Genomic DNA, 22,700 nt, shown 5'->3' with positions numbered 1-22,700 from the left:
TGTCCCGCATGCACTCAATTTCAATCGTATATTTCAAGAAAGAGTGAGACATGCAGAATATCAGCATTTATTGCTCATGTGTAAAATTGGTTTACACTACTTTAATTTCATCTATCTAAATGATGAAATACATGAATTGCTTTCCACTTCATAGTTTTGTAGATGCATCCTCTCATTGTTGGATGGTACTTGTTTCCAAATCATTATTTTGAGCTATATGATCAGATTGGCATTTTAATTTAACTAATTCTTGTTATTTTGCTGCTCAGCTTTATCAAGATATATGCCATTCTTCTATTAACTTTGTTTTTTTTTAAACTGAAAACTAAAATGTAAAAAAAAAAGCTTCACTCTTAGCACATTTTTTATTTGTAGGGCTGGAAAGAAAATATTCCTCAACATTTTTCTACAATTGCAGTGTCAGTGACATGCTGAAAACTTTGTGTGTGCCACAACAGCACTGCAACAATACCCAACAGGGTATCTCGTAGTGTTATGCTTGTCAGAAGCAAAGAATTCACTCAGTAACACATGCAAATAAAATAAAAAAAGATTTTTCCTACAAATACACAGCCTATTGCCCAACAGTGTCCATAAATATCCACATTTCCTCATAAAAAACTACCATGCTGGGAGATAATGTTAGAAGTTTGGGGGCGCTTTGGGCACTACAAGAAAATGAATTATCTTTGATGTAGTGTACAATCAGTAGGATAAGATACGAGATAAAAGAGGGGTTATCGTTGAATGATTCCCAAAAACACTGGTCTTACAACTAAGACAAAAATACATTAGTTCAACGAAGTCTCTCTCAGAGTTATCTACAGCACAAAGTAATACAAATTAACCATGACATTAAACTTAATTATAATGTCAATATTTTTTATATTTGTATTGTTGGTGATATATTTTATGAAATTTCAACGTGTCAATAGATGTCCTGGATATGATCTGCATTACTTTGACCTTTTGTTGACGAAGCAAAATTGGCTCCCTCACCACCAATTGTTCAATCATGTCCCTCCGCTAAACAATTAAAGAAGATTTAGTGCCAGACATCCCCTGACATGCATGCAATTAATATTCCCTGCTGTCTGCGATGTGTATACAACAGTTGGTAAACATGACTGTTTGTTGCAGATGTTGGATGGTGGTCATGCTCGGCTAGAGGAATGTATTAATTCATTGACAGGCCTTGGGCAGTCCCTCTTATTAAAACTATTTATTTACCCCCTCCTAATGGCATAATTAATCCAGCCTGAAATTGGAAGTAGCACATAAACCGCTGTCTGCCTATAATCTGCATGACGGCAAATAAACGCCTTTTTATGCTTAGGAGCTGTTGGTTTCTGTGACTGCTGCCTTGTACAATATTAAATATTTAACTTTGATCCTACAATCAGGGACATGGCATGGTGTGTTAGCATGCATACAGTACACTGGCACTGCACTCGCTGTTTGGAAGGCTTTTTCATTTTCTAGTCCAAGACTTGGAAGCAGTGGTCACTGCTGGACCCCCTGATGAATACTGACACAATCTGTACATCTACTTTCATCAGATGTTCATGTGCATCGCATGTGAAAATTGGCTAAAGCCGCCTACACATGATTAGCGGTAAAATCGCTCTGCACTGGCTATGGGGAGAATGGTGCCGCCCGATTAGGCGGAAGCACTCTCAACACTCGAAATTGCCACCAAATGCTGCACTCAAAGTTCAAATGATTTCAACTTTGACCTTGGTTGCTGTTAGGGCTTACCCAAATGCTTCGAAGCTTCCACCATTACCATGGTAATCGACCTCCATTTTTTTTAATTTTTTTTTTATCTATTATGTAATAATAATATATAAATCCCCAAATAGCCCATGAAATAAGGAGTAATCCCACAACATTATTCATTATTCATATTCAACATCATTACTGGTTATTCTCAGATGGATATTGCTGTATGTTGTGTGTAGAGTATAGTGGCATTGGCTATGTCCCGGGCACTGAAACAGAGAGGATGGAGACAGACAAATAAACAGAAGAACATGTCAGCCTGCTGCGTTGCGTGGCGCCACTTTGCATTGCAGCATGTTGTGAAGCTTTGAATACCTTCAATATTTTCCACCGAAGCTTCGAAGCCCAGAAAATGGTATTCGGGACAGCCCTGGTTGCCGCTGACCTTTCAAAGTGCAACCAATGAGATGACAGCTGCAACTGTTGTTGTTGCCTAGACAGTGAATGGTGTTCCTTGCATACTTTTAGGTCACATATTATACCTGCGCTGCACTTTGCCTCTACAAGGCTCTGCGCTCTACCTCGCGGTGAGCGAAGAGCAAGCTTCTTATCATGTGAAGGCAGCTTAACATTTCAAATTTAACTACCCTAACCACTGTTAGCTAACTGCTTCCACTTAAACCGTGTTTCAACTGCTTGGTACGGCTCTGCTCGACTCAACTAGGCTCAGTTTTGGTACCAGGTCCTTTTCTCTTTGCTGTGTTTCCACTGCAGATAGTAACCTCTCAGTGTGAGTAGAATTCTCAGTTTATCGCCGTAGCGATGGTGCGTGAAACTGCAAAGACATCATCTTCAACAGGACACTTGCTGACTCATTTCAAAGTCAACCAAACAGAGGACTTTGCACTTCGTCAATTGTACGGCGTAGTTTTGCGAGCTGACATTTTTAAAAAATCGGTGTTGAGTGAATTCAAAATTGTGGTCGCTATTGACGATATCCTGGCTATTTAAAAACGTCGGGTTTGTGTATGATGTCCTGTGTCATGCTTGTGACGATTCTCTCTGACCAATCGGTGGTCTGCAGTGTTTCGACTCCACCTTTTAGTATTGTCTCAGCACGCCTGGAACCTTGACCGAGGTGGTACCAATAATGGAGTGGTTCTATTGGTACCATCCACAACTTTTGCTAATGGAAACACAAAAATAACCGTTCTTATGTGTAATGAACTAAACTGGATTGGAATACTGCTTGGTGGAAATGTGCCATGAATATCAAAAAAGAAAAACAGAATAATGGGACCACTCCTTTTCATCTCAACTCATCCCCAAAAAATACAGTAAATATTGCACGATTAGTATAAAAGTTTGGTTTAATAACTAATGTTTTTTTGTCCGTGTGTGCTGTATTCAGTGACTCTGGTACATAAAGTGACAAAATAGGACACAGAGGGACAGCAGATAACCCCAGGGGTAAAAATAGGCCTAAAGGCATTCCAACAGCACTTTGGGTGTTAACTTCAAGGGCAAACAGAATTTGTTTAAGAGACATCTTTACCCTGATTCGACTCTGTCAAGTGATTCTTATTTATTTGGACTAAATAAGTTATTTAACATTTTATAAAGGATCAAGGATACATTTTTTGCTGACAAAGTCATAGCAGATACTGAGCTAAGGGGGCAATGAGGTGGTTGTTCCAAAATAAATAAAGGCAATTTAAAGGAAGGTACGGACAAGACTTATTTTGCCAAAAGAGCTAGATTTAGTTTTTGATTTGTCGTTATAGATGACAGATGTTTGAGTAATGAGTCCTAAAAGCATAAAGCCAAATAAGACAGAGAAGGAAGACTCGGGTTGTTTCATTTCCAAGAACAGTTCTGTAAAATATGACAGATTCTTGGCTGTGTATTTATTATATTCATTGGATTATGTGTATAGATGACATGTGGAATGAATGGTTGATAGTGCTCAGATTCCAGCTGCGGGTGGGTATTAAAATAACAGGTCTGGTAGTGGAGGAGCCTCCAAAGACACTGAGCCCAGGGGAATCCTTTAATTCGTCCTTGTCTGAACCGCCGACTGTCTCCTGCAAATAGTCCAAAAATAGCAATGAGAGTTAATGTTGGGGAAGGGGAGACATTAGATTACTCAACCTGCTAACACACTGAGCTCCTCTGTGATTACTTTACTGCAGCTTATTGCTAAGCAGAAGATGGTGGATGATATCCTCAATGCCCTTGTATTAAGTTTTACTGGTCCCTACAAATGCGGAGCCATCTTTTTGTGATTGCTATCAACTGATTTTTGGCTGGACCGCAGAGGGCCAGCCCTACAATAGCAAAGTTTGTTGTGAGTGAGTGACGGAGTTGCTCGACTGGTCTGCCCAGTGCTGGAGTTTCCTCATTGGCCGTTGCTCTTTCAAAATGAAAAGGCGGGAACAGTCCTTTGTTTACGTTTTCCGGTGGGCGTGTCAGCAGTTCCAATCACCAGCATGAATGCTCCACTATCAGTGCATTTCCAAAAGATCCGTTCACGGAGGGTGTCTCAATGCTTTCCATTCATTTCATACGGGAAGCAGGAGAAGCAGTCGCCCAGTGCATGGTGGGAGTGTTGGAGAGGATCTGTATTTGCATAAAGTTGACCAATCTCAACTTTGCGCCCTGTGCGACACATCTGGCACACGGAACTTAGACCAAGCTGTGAAACTAGGCGATCTGGTTCTAAAATGAAACACAAATCAACAGTGGCATAGCTTCACTTATAATGTTTTCAGAAGTAGCTTTTGGTAGATTGCTTAAACGGAATAACAGAAAGTTTACGAGCACGCCGCCATGCTATTTCCTGTTTGAAACGGCAAAAGCAGCGCATCCCCTAGTGTCCTTGCCGGACCCAGTGGACATGTACTGCTGGATTTAACATTATAAGCATGACCACTGACTATTTATGTAACAATTTAGCCACAAATTCACAGACTGACCAGACACGGTCCAGCCATATGCTTGGTTTTTGACAGTATCAGTATCAATAGAACAAACAACATGGGCAGAGGAATGATTCTTCAGTTCTGTATGCTCCCGAACAGCAAATATTAAGTATAACACAGCACGAAAGAGATGGAGAAATGAATAAATACAGATGAGAAAAGGATATAGGTATATACAAGAGGGTGCATCAGACGGTGTTGAGATAGATGTAAAGATGTAACCATCATGCAGGTGTGACTCTGGGAAAAGATTGAACATTAACTATAACCCCTTTTAGCATTTTCTCTGAAATCAGTTTTTATGGGTCGCTCTCTGCTCTCCTCACTGCATCGTCAACTTCAAGCCAGCTGCAGGGTTATTGTTATATTGTTCACCTTTTTACATATTACAGTTTTATTTCGAGAAATATATTTTATTAAATGTGATGAAAAATGATGGTTTGTATGTTTTTTTCCTCATGTAAAACCACATCATCATGGTCTGAGCTATAGTAGGCGATTGCAGCAGTATCCAGAAAAGCTGCACTTATGCCTTACTATATATATATATATATATATATATACACTGTTTATGTGCTGTATTTACAGCTAGCCTTTTTCAACGGTGGACCATGAGCTCCTGCGGCACTCTCCGTGAGGCCGGATGCTACTACTTAGGCTTCCTTTATTGAGCCATTATGTTGACTGTAGTGTTCAGTGGTGTTTCCTTTAGCCTCAGCACTTCTTATTCCACACTGCAAGGTCAGCTTCATATAACTCAGAGACCTGCTGTGACTTCAAGGGTAAAGAAATGTTTGTCCTCAATAATCGGATCCAATAAACGATGCCTTCCCCCACTCGTTCTCGGGAGTTTGATGAGTTTCGTGAGGACAGCCAGGGACTGATTTCAAACTGCAGATGTCTGAAATGAAGGATTCCATTATCTCATCACTACTGCGTTATGGCCATGTGCCTGGTGGTGCCATTTCTGATCATAAGCCTTTCTGTCAGGCCTCTTTATCACTCTTCTCTGACTTGAGAAAGGGGGATCTTTGTGTGGGAGGAGGCTGCTAGAACACTGGACTCTTAGGGGGGTTATGGTGCAATCATGCAGCTGTTACCAATTGTTTGTTGTAATGAGCAGTTTATAGTGGATTGGTTGGGGGGGAAAAAACCCGGACTTTATCTAAGAACCTTGTTACAGATATGTTTCTGTGTCAGTTGGTCTCAAATTATGGGTCTTATTCGTTTCACATATACCCAAGGGCCTGTTCCATTGGGTAATGAATAATATGGCAGACGGGGAGGAATCTCTCACCCCATCTTCCCCCGCTGCCTGAACCTGCAATAAATTCCCCGCCAATGCCATATGGTGGCAAGTCATGTGTGGGATTCAGTATGCCGTGTTATTTATTTATTTCCCAGGTGTTGCTTTTCTATTAGTGATTTATGTGTTATTGTGTATGATCTGCTGCTGGGATCTATGACATGGGGTGTGCAGGGTTTTTGGAAGATGGCCCAGGCTGAAAGGGAGCCATGGATTCAGAATAATGTGGCTCCATCCACAAGCATTTCGCTTTTTTTTTTTTTTTTTTGTGGACCTACATTAGCAAGTGAGGAATGGTCCACCAGATTCTCCTATAAAAAGTGATTCATATAACGGGGGACTCGGCTGAGAGATTTTGTGACTACCAGCAAGTATTTAGCAAGGAATTATTGAGCTATATCAAGTGCTTTCAGTATGCTTTGCTTGAAGCTGTTGCTGTCATTTGGAGTTTCTGATTACATAAAGAAATAAGCAGAAAGTTATTTTCGTCTTTTGAAAAAAAACAACAACTCTTCATCTCTTTAACAAGCTGTTTTCTTCGTTCTCTAAGTTCTCTTCGACCCAGATGTCAAGCAGACATTCAGTGTCCTCCCACTCATGTTAACCTGTCGTTAACCTGTGTTCATCTCAACAAATGCCCGTGCACACAACCTGCACATGTTGGTTGTTTTGGTCCCCACCAGAGTTGGATTAAAACAGGCTAAATGTTGGCTTGTGAAATTGGGAAAAAAAGGGTTAGATTTAAAAAAAAAAAAAAATCCATAACCCAGATTTTAAACTTTGATTAGGTTGAGTGAGTATATAATGCTAATTTGCAAGAGCAAATATGTTTTGAATTAAACGTAATGAGCAAAATCTTGCAGTAATTTCCCTGTAATATCGACAACTAAAGCAGGATTAATGTTTGTATGGTTATGTTTAGCCACTCAAAGCACTCGGTTAAAGATGACAATTTTAGGCGAATATTAATAAAGTCAACATTGACATGAAGCAAAAGTATGCAGGTGTTTACATTTTCAGGATTTGACCAAAACAAACTAGGGCTGTCAAAGTCAACGCAATGGTAACATGTTAACTCAAATTTGTTTTTAACACCACTAATTTCTTTAACGCTTTAAAGCAATTTGCAATTTTTGCGATGTAGCGGGCTCAATTTTAAAGCTAAAGTGAAACTAGAAAACCTAAGGAATCCATTGGTACCAACCATGTCATATTATCTTGTCGCAAAGGAGGTTAAATAATGCTCCAAACGTACACTAAATTTTGGCGAGGAAAAACTGTCATTGCCATTTTCAAAGGGTTCCATTGACCTCTGACCTCAAGATATGTGAATGAAAATGGGTTCTATGGATACCCACGAGTCTCCCCTTTACAAACATGCCCACTTTATGATAATCACATGCAGTTTTGGGGCAAGTCATAATCAAGTCAGGAGACTGACACACTGACAGCTGTTGTTGCCTGTTGGGCTGCAGTTTACCATGTTATGATTTGAACATATTTTTTAATGCTAAATGCAGTACCTGTGAGGGTTTCCACTCACATGTTGATAGGTGAATAAAATACTTAACAAATCTCCCTTTAAGGTACATTTTGAAAAAATGTGCGATTAATTTGCGATTAATCGCAATTTACTATGGACAATCACGTGATCACTAGCCATTGAATATTTTAATTGATTGACAGCCCTAAAATGAACCAATCTTTCTTCAACATAAGCCAGTGTGTTTACATCATTTTTAGGAGGCAGTGTTGTCTTGATCAATTACTGCCTTTATTTAAGCTGTTTATGAATAAGAGGATCTTACAACTAGAGGAATCTCGTAGAGGACGGTTGTCAAATGTTTCAGATAAAACTTTAGTTGTATTGTTTCCCACCCATTTTACTTTACCTATTATTAATTTAAACTTAATCTTAAATTTATTACAGCTTGTTTAAGTCATATTTTGCAACCCATATTTGTAAATTATTAACCTCAACACATCATTCTCAAATTTACTGTAATATAGTGCTTGTTCAAGAGTGAAACTAGTTTATTATTTGCGCCACACATTGTGGTTTAATTATTTTTTCAGTCCCAGTGTACAATTTTTGTTGTTAAATTAGTTTTTTCTACATTGGCCTAGTTGCAAACAAATGGCCAAAATAAAATAGGGCAAGTGAGGAGTGAGGCAGGGCCATTTTAATCATTGACATCCTGCTAAACACACCTTTTCCTGTCATAAAAAAGCAAACCTCTCCTCCTCACACAAGTTGCTTCCAGTTCTATTATCAAGGTTATATTTTGTCACTTAATCTCTTCTTTTTATGTGTCCACCCCCTGCTCTCTGCAGGAGAGAAGGGGTGGAGGGTGCCTTCATCATCGATTATAAGCAATTAGAAGACTCAAGGGGTCGTCAAAGTAATCAATTTTATGGGTAATATGGGAAATTTAGGGGCCTTGAGCCTCTTTTATTAGCAGGGTAACACATTCAGATATACTTGATTTTAAACACCTCCCAGAAGAGTTGCTGCTGTCCTTGAGTCAGTAAACAAGGATGTTAGATTAAATGAAAAATGGATTTTTCAGTTTTTAGATTTACGTCAGGCAGGGAAATGGAACATGTGGCAACTCGTGAATCTTATCTCTGAGCGTGGTGATTGAAGGGCAAAAGGGAAATGAAGTTGTCAACTATGGAGCCACCAAATGGCAGATTTATTGGGTCATCTTTTAGCTAACTCCAGAGCTTTCATTCCCTATGAGTCTGTTCACTTATGGGTCTATTAACCCATTTATGTTCAAAGATTATGATTAGTATTATAGGACAACATTTGTTGTGATTGGTCAAATGTCTTGAAATTTGGTAGGGACATACTTTGAGAAAGTATCTAACAGTAGAACTTTGACATTTTTAGATCGCAGGAAAAATCACACTTTTATTAATCGTCAAATTCAGGATTTTTTAAATATTAGGAAAAAACGCTACCATTGTGTTTATTAAATGTTTCCCAAATTATTATTTTTTTTCCACTGCATATATGTGCATATCTTTGATATTCATGTTTTTCTGAGTTCAGGGATACCAAATCCCTGATTGTGCTCCTTGTAGTTTCATACTATTTCTAGTATTTGGGCACATGGGATTACTGTATTTTTTTCCTAAAATATAATGAAGTCTATTGCAAAAACAGTAGTCCCATGTGCCCAAAGACTAGATATAGCATGATAAGAAAACAGTCACTTTTCAGCCAAACAGTTTGACCGATTTTGACCCAGACAACAATTCCACCAAAAGACCATTAAACATTTCAGTTGGGATCACAAATGGGTTAATCTCTTCTTGTTGTACCCTGATCCTGACCCTTTGTGCAGAGACCTTCAGTGCATCACTCAGTGGTGATTACAGTCATTCACAATAAAAAAATAAATCATTTATTAGAGTTATAGTTCATGCAAGCATGCTGTCGAGTGATATTTGCCTCCCTGGAAGCTCAGCAATAAATGACAAGAACGCCTCTGCCATACCATTCAATAGAGTTCAGTTTCACAAAGAGAAAAACAGCATTTGACAAATGTGCCCTGTAGAATCCCCCCCTTAATAATTGGATGGACTACATGGATATTTAAATTGGAGATGCAGGGGCATACCTCTGGTCAAAAGACCTGTCTCTGTAAAACGAACCTTCACTAAATTGGTTGATTGAAAGGAATAGAAGTTGTTCTCTTTTTCTCTCTTTTATTCATCCAGGGACTGTGCTGAGTAGATATTAGTTCTCTCCCCTATTGCTCTACCCTTTAACGGTGGTGCTTTTAATCCAGTTTAAAACACCTCTTTCTCCCATGGGTGCCATTAAAGAGTGAATTCTCTCAGCCAGTGGCAGACATTTAATAGTGAAATCTCACTCTCTCGTTCTCTCAACAGACAAAGCTACGATGGGCTGGAAAAGAAGCTAAAGGAAGTCTTCAGTGAACGGAGCAGCATCCTGCACCAGCTCTCCAAGACATCAAAGGAGCTGGACAGCATAAAAGGCAACCTTCAGGTCGGATATTTATTGTTTCTGTTTGAAAGATACAGCCACGTTGGAAGGCTTAGTTGGCCGTGAGCTCTGGGCCGGAGGTAATTTTCCATCCTCTTGTTTTCAGCCCGTCTGATGACCGGGAAACCCATGACTCTTCTCACTTATTTTTCAATCAATCCATTGTACATAGCAACTCGCCGTTATTAAATATTAATGCACAAATGTTTTTCAATTTGGTGAGCCCACCCGTCGTTATGTATGTGATGTGTTACTGGAAATGCAGCTGTTGAATAAGCAATGCAGAGCAGGGAAAAGCAGATCAATTAGTAAGGGAACTTTTTCAGCACTAATGACAACAGCGGTTAGAAAGAGCTTTCGAGAAGAACAGGATGAGATTGACGGGAACATCAGTTCACACAAATGGAAACCATTAACTGTAATAATCAATACTCTGCATAAAGAAAAACTAGTTTATCACAACTTGGGCTTTATTTTCAAAACTCTGGCCCTCGATTAGTCGGCGATAACGGGGACATAAAAAATGGAAGAAATCTCAGGAAGAGCAACAGAGGAGGGAACCTTCTTCCAGGATGGACAGACGTGCAAAAGATATTATGTGTGCAGAGTAACAACATAATGAAAATACAACATTGTCAATCCATATGCACAAAAAAATATACATATAATGTGAACGTATATGAAGAGATGGATCCAGAAGATGTCAAGCGGCTTCCTGTCGTTGCTAAGCAGATAGAGTCTGATCAACATGACCTCCTCTCCACCACCCAGAGAGAGGACAAGATTTTTCTTCTTAGTTCCCAGTTGCTTTGGTAATATAGATGTATGTTTCCCATGCCAATAAGCCCCTTTGGACTGAGTTGAATTGATGGAGAGGCTGAATCTCCTGGAGGACGGAGGTCCAGATCCAACATGTGGAATATGAGGAAACCTGTGGCTCCCATGATGTTTTTTTACTAAACATAACCAAGTAGTTTTGTTGCGTTTTAGTTTTTTTTATTTACAACATTAACCACGTGTTTGAAACTGCGACGTTAATCCTGGAGAAAATATGTTTCCCTCAAAATGTAATTGAGGATGCAGTTTAGTTGTATGGGAATGCAATTTTGTAGGAAACAGGGTAACATAATGTCAGTGCTTGAAGTGGAAAAAAATAAGTGCTACTCTGTTATTCACATGTTGGGTTGTGTATCAGCCGGTATCAGCAATCTTTTGTGACTTATTCCTATTTATTCATTATTTCTTTAAGCATGTTATACTGTATCAGTTATAATCAGTTGTGGTTTTATTGCTTTATTATTATAATTGGGCAATGCATCTTCTATAGTAGGATAATACTCCAATAATATTATAATATTCCAACTGGAACATTATAGGCTTATGGTGGGGTGTTTGGTGTTAATAGTTAAAGTGCTTTCCTGTGTTATTTGTAGCCTGTCGGGTATCATTCAGGTCCCAGTCAGGATGCTCCTACATATTATGCAGCAGATAAAGAGACACATTCTGAATTTTGACAGTGAATAAAAGATACCAGGTTATAATGGGTGTGAGGGTCCACCCCAAGACAATTTGAAGGTTTTTGACTTAAAACTATGCAATATTACATCATGTTGGACTATCATTATTACTAGTTGAATTATTATTTTATTATTTACACATACCACAGCCATCGTCTGGACATTTAATCCTTCTAGAAATGTTTGCCCTGTAAAATCATGTTCTATAAACCAAAACAACAGAAAACTTTTAAACAATCTTACATTAATTAAATTTGTTTACAAATAAAAAAGTTATGATGAACAGTTCACTAATTATTTTACTAAAAAGGACGTGAACATTGTATTGATAAAGTACAGCACCCTTGTTCTCACCCGACCTCCCCCGTGTCGTGCGTCAGCTCGTCTAGATGCTCTCCACATAGTTCTTATGTTCATACGGTTTATGAGATGCAACTCAAATACTCTGATGCTACACCGTTATGAATCACCATTATGATTCTCCCAGAGAACCTGATATGGAGATGGAAAGGAAGAGTACAGGCAGCTTGTGAGAAGTTCCTGTATGCATGAAAAAGTCAGGGTACGCCAAGGATTAAAACGAAGAAGTGCCGGTACCGTGTACCGGTGAGTACCGGCCCACTTAGAGCACTTCATATTGTCATCTTAAGACCCAACTTTACATGCATATGTGTGCTGGAAAGTTTTTTATATATATATTTTTGCCCTAATTAAATTCGACCTGAAAACAAAGACGCAAAAATGTTCATCCCAACTCGTACAGCGAGGGTGATTTTGCATAATGTAAGAATAAAAATAAGACATAAGACAACTTTAGGTGGATGGTAATGAGGGTTATTATCCCCGTTGCAAAGAGAGGAATCAGCTGTTTCTGCCAAATACTGGTCATCTTGGTCATTTTATGGAGTAATGTACCATATTATATTGTAGATATTATTATTCTGTGAGCATTTCACAAAACACAATTATCTCAGTGCCAGATACATACATGCACATCACTTCCCACCAGTCAGTTTAGGTCAAATTCATTACGGCGCTTGGCAATGACAAGAAATGAACAGAAACTCAATTATACATTCAGATATTTTGAATCATTTAGTATTTTTCACTCGCATTAGTGTATGCTACAATGATCTTGCAAAACATGCCTCCCTCTTGGACATTTAGACCTCGGGTGCCAGACGCCCCGGCGTTTCTGTGCAGCGCTCCCAAAGCTGCAGTCTGAGTGATGGTTTCTTCTTTGCAGGGTGTTGGATATTGTTAAGCTTCAGGCCACTTTTGCGGGGCCAATAGAATTGTCAGAAAATCAATAGTCAAAAAAGTGATGTGCACGTTTTTTTTTCCTGCGTTTGTGTGTGTGTTTGCGAGATATGTCTCACGCTCTCGCAGACTGGCTATCATCATCCCCGGGGCAAGCTTTGATGTCTATTCACTCCAGGCTAGCTAGGTTGGCATCTATCTTCGCCCTGGGCCCTGCGCCAGCACGCTGGGCAGGGCAGAGGTTGAGCTACATTTGGAATAGTGTGCTGCGGAACGAATCTATTCTTCAGGGGGAAAAACATCATCTACATAAAAATAAATCATCAACTTTTTAAAAGAGAATCGAGTCAACAGGGAGAGGCAGTTAGTATTTCTGGAAAAGATTTGATGGAACAAGTGTTTATAGTTTTAACGAGTTGCCCATAGGTGGAGGTCGGCAACCCTCATAATTAAGCTTTGTGTGATGGGGAATTTATTCTTGGCAGCGGCTCCCGGGTGAGATCTTGTGAAGCAGTTAGTACAAGAATAGGAGTTATTTATATGACAGTGGGCTTTGGCAACAATTTGGATTGTCCTTTGAAAAATAACCATTTGATACATTTGCACATAAGTTAAAAAGTAGCTGTTTTGTTATTTAAATGATTATTTAAAAAGATTGTAGAGCCATCCTGTTAGGGCCACAAGCTCTTCAGTGATCACATGCAGTAGATCCTTGTATACTACATATTTTTCACAAAGAAAACAATAGTATAGTAATAGCACAGTGATATATGTGATCTAGTGAATGTGTCGTCCATTTAGTTTTGACATAAAAATGGAGGATGTGTAAATTATCACCATAATACTATATCACTACAGAAGCCTCTACAGTGCATTTTACAGTGCATAACACTGGGCCAAGTTAGGTGTGAAATTAAATGGGTTTCTTTATGGCACAAAGTAATTGAAGTAGAGCATCCTAAAACTGTTATTTACCACCGCTTGTCTTTATTTATAAATCATATTTTTCAACCCGGACTTGTGATGGCACATGAATACTACAACATTATCATTTGTACGCTGCTTTTCGCGTGTCATTTGTACATTACGCAAACGGAAAAACGTCAAAGTTAGACTTAAAATAAGTAAGTAAACTAAGTAAAATACATATGGAAACAACTACAGAAAACGTCAACAAAAACATGTGACAATTGTCACGTGACAAATGTCACTAACGTAACTTACAAAACAAAACACCGGTAAACAACGGTCCTGATCACGGGTTTCCTGGTTAAAAGTCCGGTGTTTGTTTGGCCCAGCCACCTCACCACCCACCCTCCATAAGTGGTCTTTCTCGTCACTAACTCTTACTGTAGCATTTATACGTCGATGTGTTTACATTACAGTCAGTACAGGATACATGGCGTACAAAGGACACGCGGAAATCAAGAAAGGCGTACTTGTTCAGAAGGTGCAGCAGTTTAACCAAAAGCATCCCCTCACCAGCCCATGCATTGATCACATGCACGGACCAATAGTCTGTGGCTTGGCGCATGGTCTTCACATGATCAGAGAGTGCTGTTATTCCAATCACCTTCTGCGCAGATCGCAAGCCTCATTTTCCTCCAACTCAGCTCAGTATCAGTGTTGCACCTTTCTGGACTCTTTTCTATTTATTATTGATATGGTCTTTCCTGTGCGTCCATGAGAAAGTGAGTATTTGTTATAGTTGTCTATTGTTTAGTAACTGCATCGTTATAATAATTCTAAAGTCACCTGTATCATGTTATAATACTCATACTCGTTTGTCTATAAGAGTTTGAATGATAAGTTGTGTGTTTTTGTGTCAACATCATTTAAGTTAGAACAGCGCAGTGAAAGGGCATATGCGGCCGTCATTAAGGGACCGTCGCACAATTACTCATATCACCCTCTGTGTGCACTCTGCTCATTGTACTGCCTGAGAGCCTGAGTCTGCTATTTGTTGACGCTCCCTTAAAGTTCAGAAGGCTGCGTTCTCTTCCTTTTATTCCTGTTTTAAACTGTTTAGCTTGCATTGTATTTCATATAATACTGTTTGTTTATTATTACTTCATGTTACTAATACCTGCTCATGTTTTCTATTTTATTTCTGTATTTAGTAACCACTATCCTCACTATCCTCACTATCCACAAAAGGATTTAAAAACCATCTTCAATCAATAAATGAGTGGTATCTCAAAGAGATAATTGATACATCGTCATCATATTCATGTTCTTACCGGACAACCTGTGGAGATTGTAAATGACATTCATAGAACCATCATCTAAGGGTTCATTCACTCAGCATCACTAAGGTCACAAGTTTGGTATCCATTACACCAACGCCTATTTTACAGTACTTATTGCACGCTAAACGCCTTGCGCATTTATCGTGGCATTTATACGCCTTTTAATGCAAACGGCTGTTATTTTTTGAGCACTTGAACTCACCAGGAGGAACATGTTTTCAAGAAAATGTCCACTTAATCCAAATCATAGCAAAATCACACAAAAAAAGACAAAAATAAAAAAAAGTAGGCTGATTAGTCTGATAGATTATACTGTACAGTATATTTCAAGCATACATCAACTACAACTTGAATTTCATGACACTGTAATGGATGGAAACCCACAGTCAGCTTGTTGAATGCATGTCTCTACAGTCAGTGGTCTGCTTTGGAAAATGGCCAAAATGTGTATTTGAAGATTCCTGGCATCCAAGCGTTAAACTGGAAGTGCATCCAAACTGTAAACAAGGCTTGTAAAAATGTGTGGCCCGAGCTTTTATGCTTTACCTTTTTTGTGGACAATGATGCAAGTGGTAGACAAATGGATTTGACTCGTGGCTCCATGACAGATGACGCAAATCTTTGAATTCAAGGGGATAAAACAATAGAGAGGATGCAGGCATTGATGTAATTTTGCTAATAATATACAATGTCAAGCTGTTTTAATTGCATAATTTCATTTAACTGAAGTGAATATACATTATCTATTGGGTGATTATCTAAGAGCTATTGTTGGACCCATTCTCTATTCTTGCTCTTCAACATAAATGTACATGAAGTGAATTTAGGGACTGCTGAGGAGGAGAATCATCTCCTCTTTGACAGGGGGAAAGAGAGTTCATGGAAATGTGGTGTTAATTGCCACCGATATCACCTTCAAGTGCAATTTAAAGAGAAGTTTGCTCTCCCTTTGAGTCCACATTTTCTTAGAAGTCTAGAAATTTCTCTTCATGCTCATGACAAATAAAAAAATTCTTGGAGGGCTTGTAGGGCAATCAGAGACCTCACTAATCCATAATTACCCATCAAGCAGGTGCTTAGGCGCCAGCAGAACCCAATCTGTACCCTCGTAAGGATTTTTAGAAGACATTCATCACCTGATTGTTAGAGGCTGTATCGTTTTTTTGGGGGTGCATCAACACAATTTTACATCTGCTGCATCATTCAATAATATTCACCTCACTTACTTTATGACTCTGGTGCTTTTGACGTTGCGTTTCAGCATTCTACATTTATGACTCACATAGTGAACACGGAAGATGTTGACTGTTGCTCGAAGGAATTTGTAACCTCGAAAACCTACAGCGTACATTTTCAAACATTTGCTATACGGTTCAAGGAAAGTGTATACAGTATATTTGCTTTCCCCTTGTTTGCTGTGGGTGTTTTGAAATAATTCTCATTTCGAGTGTCTTCTCTTCTCGTCTCTTTTAGTCGCTGAAAAATGACGACTCAGTGCCCAAGAAGGATGTGCAGAGGATTCTGGAGCTTAGCCACAAACAGAGGTAAAGTGAAGCATCATTGTTGACTTTATGAAATGAGTTACCGACAGTACCGTGCTGCTCACGCATGTCATGAGAAAATGGAGCTTAGGAATTTATAATAACCACAATCAGTAATGGCGGATGAATGAATCAAATCTAAGGTGTTCACCATCAATTAAGTGTTATGTGAGCATTACATCATAAGTAATAAAGCTGAAAAGTTGGAGCAGCTATTTCGGGAGCAGCTATTTCGGGCACATCTGGATCCGAAAGTCCAAGTCCCATTTATTTTCGCCATAGATAATGTTACTTGACTCAGAGATGAATCTCATCTACAGCTAAACTCTCCCGGTTAAATCATCAGTACAAAAGATTAAAAACTGTGTTAAGAAATATCTGGTGCTTTGGTGATTATGAGTTACTATATCTTATTGAAAAATGTGTTGAACTTAACTCAACCTGCTTGAGCCATCTCTACCACTGAGTTAGGTGTGTTATGCTAAATAAATCCACTAGATGTCGCTGTGTCTGTAAACAGCATGCCTTTTCAGTCCGCCTCCTAACAGGAAGTTAGCAACAAAAAAGTTTTCACGTATCATGTGTACACCACGCAAACGCCCGCAGTTAGGTTAAGGCAAGAAAACCACTTAGTAGGGTAAGGAAAAATGTCATGGTTGGGCTTAAGATGAGTAGGTAAACTAAGTGAAACACGTACGGAAACAATGTAACACAACTACAGAAAAGATGTCACAAACATCAATAAAAAACACTCTGACAGATGTGACATGACAAACGTCACTAACATAAACCTGCAAAACAAAACAACGATCTTGAACACGGATCTCCTGGTTAAAAATCCTGTGTTTGTTGGACCCATCCACCTCGCCACCCGCATACCATAAGTAGTCTTTGTTGCTTTTTATACTATGTAGAATTTATATGCGGATGTGTTTACATTGCATTCAGTAGAGAATACATGACATACAAATGACACGCGGAAATTAAGAAAGGCATACTTATGGCACGTTAAATGCCTTGCGCATTATTGTGGCATTTATACGCCTTTTTGTGCGAAAGGGCCGCATAGAGATAGATGTGTTTGAATCTTTTAATGGACATGCAATTTAATCGCACAAATTATTCGCGTTCTGAAAAAAACGTGATTAGTACCTCTGACTGTCTTCTTCGCCATAGCAACAGGGAACAAAGTTTATGGGAGCTGTAGTATTTTGTGACGTAGAAAGAGGTGTGTCCATATTGGATCACTTGCACAGTAGCGAGAAGCTACAGGCCTTTAAATAATGGCTCAGTCTCTATTGTTGGTGCTGGTTATTCTAAGGTGCTGCCCTGTTTGCTTGTACATGGCAGTACACACAGGAGCAGGTGAATAATACATAATCCAAACATAAATCCTTGTATATTCGAAAATAATGTCCCTGTCTCCTTTTTTGTGAGAAAGCATATTGAGCATCTGCGATTTAGTGCTTTATCTTTCTGCATGCGAGCTGGATTAGAGTTTACCTAAAGTGCTTTACCAGTTAGGATTGTCTGATTAATGCTGTTTGTAATGGGTCTTTTAATGATTAGGGAGTCGTTTGTGGCCTTCATGCTCTCTGAAATGTCAGCCTGATTGAAGTCCAGCCTTCTGTGTGCAGTATCTTGATAGCCAATCAATAGCCTATCACCAGTCCATGGCAGCTCCCACATGTCATCAAGCTAAAAACCATAAAGCAGCAGCTTGGCTCGATGTTGCCTACCTAGCATTTGTGAGCTGCAATTTTTTCTCTCAGTGTTATTAATCCAACTTTGGAGTTCCATATCTGCCAAGTGTGATTACTCGCCGGCTCCATCATGTCGGATGCAGACAGGTGATTCATTGCAAGTCATTTATTTTTGACAACTCTTAACAGCGGTTTGATTGCTTTCTGAAAATAATTTTGCCACAAACAGTAATGCAACAAAAAATGTTTACCGACGGAGCTGATGCACACAGTAAAAAACGTGACGTTTTAAAAATAGCAACAATTTATTCAGCTGTGATTCAACCTGCTGTCAACCTACATGTACTCACTTGTCCTATGCTCGCTACTCTGTGCTTTCAAGGTATGTCAATAGCGCATTTACTGTGCCCTTTTCTGTCAGCCTGGTCAGTTTTGATCCTGTTTGTACAAAATGTCTCCAAGCGAGATGAGAATATAAATGCAATGCCAAAACAGTGGTGGTTGGCTGGTCGCTGTGAAGAAAAACGTTTGCTAGGCTGAACTTATGCCAAGAGACATGCCCATCGGCATATCAAATATAACAGTGTATGGCTGATCCTTTCCATACAAACATTTACTGACTACAACCGTGTCGTATACCTTTAAACTTACAGCCATGTGCGGAAACAGTAAACAGCCTGTTACCTCTAATTTAACTGGGCTGCCTTGTGATGTGATTTCAACAAGCGTTTTTGAAACCACTGACCCACATCACTTGCCCACTTGATTCATAATTCAGTGTGCAATGCTGTTATCTGTGCACAGGAGCATCAAACAGAACGGAAAAACCCATTGCATACCAATGCATTAACATTTATGTTAAACGCATAAAGAATGCAGCACCAGTCTTCATACAGCATGCATAAAAATCAGTGTGGAGCGTTCCAAATGCTCATATGCTACTACATAATACCACCTAATGAATACTGCAGTGCACGCTGTGTTTTCTTTATTCATATCCTTATTGACCTAGAATCTGTAACCTCTTCCATTTATGATATTTGCCTTGGTGTGCATTTGTTAAACTGTACATTATCTTAGGAATAACCCGCTGCACATCTAAAGGAAAATTAGCTGCAGCTGAGCCATTAAATTCAACTGGGAAGATTAATAGCTTGTTTGACAAAAATATAATGCAGAAAACTAATGTTTTGACACCGCAGAAGAAAAAAGTGAACAATTAAACAAAAGCAATTTACAGCTCTCTAGGCAGTCAGTTTTGCACATATTCAACAAATACCTCCTCATTCACAACCAGATTACATTGTCAACAAGGTGGTGATGTTTGCATTATTGCGTCAGTCATTCCTAAGGTGAAAAGGTACAGTCAACATTTGATGTTAAAACGATTATGTCACAAATAAAATGTGTGCTTCTTCATACTTGAATTTGTGAAACTTGAAATCACCGTATTTATTGAACATAATTGTTGACACACTGCTTTGTGATTAAATCAATATTTACTCTTCATCCTAAAAATGATGTTCCAATTGCATTCCGAGGGGAAACATAATTGTCACGGATTATGTTTGTTGTTGATGTATCACAAATCTGTTTAAAATAGTCTGCGGAACTGGGGAAGATGTCAGGGAGGTGGATGGATCATAAAATACCAGACTTTTGCCCAGGAGACTGGCGTTTGTGTCCTGTGTGAAACTAACAGTCAATGTTTACTATTTAAATTTTTAAATTTAGAAATTTATTCTAAATTTGATTTTAATCAAATGGTTTTGTTGTGTTTTTTTGTTTGTTGTGTTTCAATTTCATAGTCATTTTAAGCCAAATGATGATGTTTTTTACTAAACCTAACCAAGAAGTTTTGTTACCTAAACTTAACCAAGTAGTTTTTTTGCATTTTTTGTTTGTTTTGTTTCAATTTCATAGCCATTTTAAGCCAAATGATGATGTTTTTTTTATTAAACCTAACCAAGAAGTTTTGTTGTGTTTTCACCCAGGAGGCCGGTGTTCGTGTCCCATGTGAAACTTCAAGTCAATGTTCACTTATTTTAATCAATTAATCTAACAAAGTGGTTTTGTTGAGTGTTTTGTTTGTTTTATTTCAATTTCATAGTAATTTTAAGCCAAACCATTAAACTTAACCAAGTAGCTTTTTTGCATATTTTTGTTTTGTTTTGTTTCAATTTACAACATTAACCACATCTTTAAAACTGTCTCAAAGTTTCATCAAATACCAGACTTTTGCCCCGTGTGAAACTAAAATTCACTGTTCAATCATTTCAATTATGATGTTTTTTTTATTAAACCTAACAAAGTATTTTTGTTGCGTTTTTTTGTTTTGTTTCAATTTACAACATTAACCATGTGTTTAAAACTGTTTCAAATTCGTAATCCGGGAGAAAAACATTTTAGCAGTTTAGTCGTATAGGAACGTAATTTTGTGGGTTGAATATATTCATACAGCTTTACATTTGTCAACATTTGTCTTACTGCTCTTAAACTTCATTTTTTGTTGAACAGAAGTTAACCGAAGATAATATGGTGAATATTGCTCTACACAAATTAGTTTATGTGGAAAATGGCTCTTAACAGTGGTATATTTAAGAGAGCCATTCTGTGCAGAGCGGTCGAGACCTCTGAGAGTGTGAGGAGGAGGATGTGCTAACAGAGTGTTTCTCACTTCCCTCTCACTTGACAGAGAGGAGATGAAGTCCCTCCAGGCAGCCTTGCAGAAGCAGCTGGATGAGGCAAATGAGAAAGCCGAGAAGCAGCAGGCCACGGTAAGACAGAGCTGACCTGACCATCAACATCCGGTCTCCTCTAACCAGCCCCGTCACCTGTCACACAGGCCACTCAGTGATCCACGCTCATTACCCAGCAGCCAGCTCCCTCGCCTCCTTGCCACACCAGTTAATTGAAACTCTCAGCGATTGCAAGAGAAAGCTTTGTGTCCAAACCCCCCATGCAAAAATTAATAAGAAGAGACAAAGAGCTAAGAACATGTACTTATCTATCTGTCCATCTATCCGTCTCTCCATCTACCTTCCCATCTATCCAGCTGCTTTCACCTTGCTTCTAATTAAATTCCACTCAGGTATCTTAAACACTATCTGGCGAATTAAATTGAACTAATCACTTGGTCCATAAAATCTCAGAAAACTGTGAAAAGTGCACATGTACAGCACCATTTCCCAGAGCCCGAGGTGATGTATTGAAATGAAGGTGCAGTACCATCAGTGGCAACAAAATGACTCACTTAGGTTTAGGCAACAAAACCACTTAGTTAACTAGAGGAAAAACGTCATGGTTGGCCTTAAAATAAGTATATAAGCTAAATACAATATGTACAGGAACAATGTAGCATTAATACGGGAAACTCGTCACACACGTGTCTAACATCATTTACAAAACAAAACACCGGTATCGAACATCAGTTGAGTCCTGTGTTTGTTGGACCCACTCACCTCCGCCATAATCAGTCTTTCTCGCTTTTATTCTACGTCACTAGCTTTGAGCGTGACATATTTACACGGATGCATTTACATTGCAATCAGTACAGACTACATGGCGTACAAATGACATGCCCAAAAGCAAAAGCAGGGTTCTTATTGCACGCTTTTCTCTTATATTATCGTCACTCAAACAACTTTTCCTGCGACCAGGTTGGGCCTACATAGGAGCAAGACTCTTTTTTTGTTGTATTTTTGTTTCAATTTGTGGTCGTTTTTTGTCACATTGTAATTGTTTTGTGTCACTTTAAGTGTTTTGTTTTTTTTTGTCTGTAGTTGTTTTCCCCCTTTTTGTAGTTGTTTTGTGTCTATTTGTGGTCATTTTGTTTTTCTTTGTAGTTGTTTTGTGACTCTTTGTGGTCATTTTGAGTCTCTTCCTTGACACTTTGGGCCCTGGGCCTGTGCCCAATAGGCCCGTTCAGTAATCCCTCCATGCGTTTACTTTCATATAAGATTTTTTTTTTTAAAAAGCAGTAAATCATCACATTTAAGGAGTTGGAATAAGTGAATGTTTGCTATTTTTACTTGATGACTGATTTGATAAATTGTTTATTGAAATACTTGATGATTAGTTTTCTGTTGATCAACAAATGCATCAATCAACTAATCATTTCCACTCCAGTAATTTCAAATGCAGTGATTAGTTTAATTAAAGCTTTTGGTTTGCACGCGAATCTTAAATAATCATGTATGCAGATGATACTCTGCTCATAATTGAAATGACTTGACTTAGGTATTTCAAGTTAAGTTGTATAATGTGTAAGATTAGCTCAGAAGTAACAGTGTGTAAATCAAACTAAATGGCAAATTGGAGTATATTGATGAGTTGAAAGCTGTGTGTCTTTATAAAAGGCTTTGAGCTGGAACAAATTAGTCTAATTAAATTAGCACCGAGTC

The 22,700-nt window shown here is 38.6% G+C and overlaps 1 protein-coding gene across 2 annotated transcripts in view; it reads left to right on the top strand.

The window, feature by feature from the left end:
• Nucleotides 1–22,700, top strand: part of luzp2 (leucine zipper protein 2) — a 215,604-nt gene that overhangs the window by 92,963 nt on the left and 99,941 nt on the right. For both annotated transcript variants that reach the window (XM_074622445.1, XM_074622436.1), the window contains exons 2-4: nucleotides 9,913–10,030; nucleotides 16,527–16,597; nucleotides 20,993–21,074. In XM_074622445.1, coding sequence (XP_074478546.1) covers nucleotides 9,913–10,030; nucleotides 16,527–16,597; nucleotides 20,993–21,074 — 271 coding nt within the window. The remainder of the gene's footprint in view (nucleotides 1–9,912; nucleotides 10,031–16,526; nucleotides 16,598–20,992; nucleotides 21,075–22,700) is intronic.

The sequence above is a fragment of the Sebastes fasciatus genome, chromosome 2 (genome assembly GCF_043250625.1).
Source record: "Sebastes fasciatus isolate fSebFas1 chromosome 2, fSebFas1.pri, whole genome shotgun sequence".
In the NCBI taxonomy this organism is placed as follows: Eukaryota; Metazoa; Chordata; class Actinopteri; order Perciformes; family Sebastidae; genus Sebastes; species Sebastes fasciatus.
This window is presented reverse-complemented; position numbering and strand designations above follow the sequence as displayed.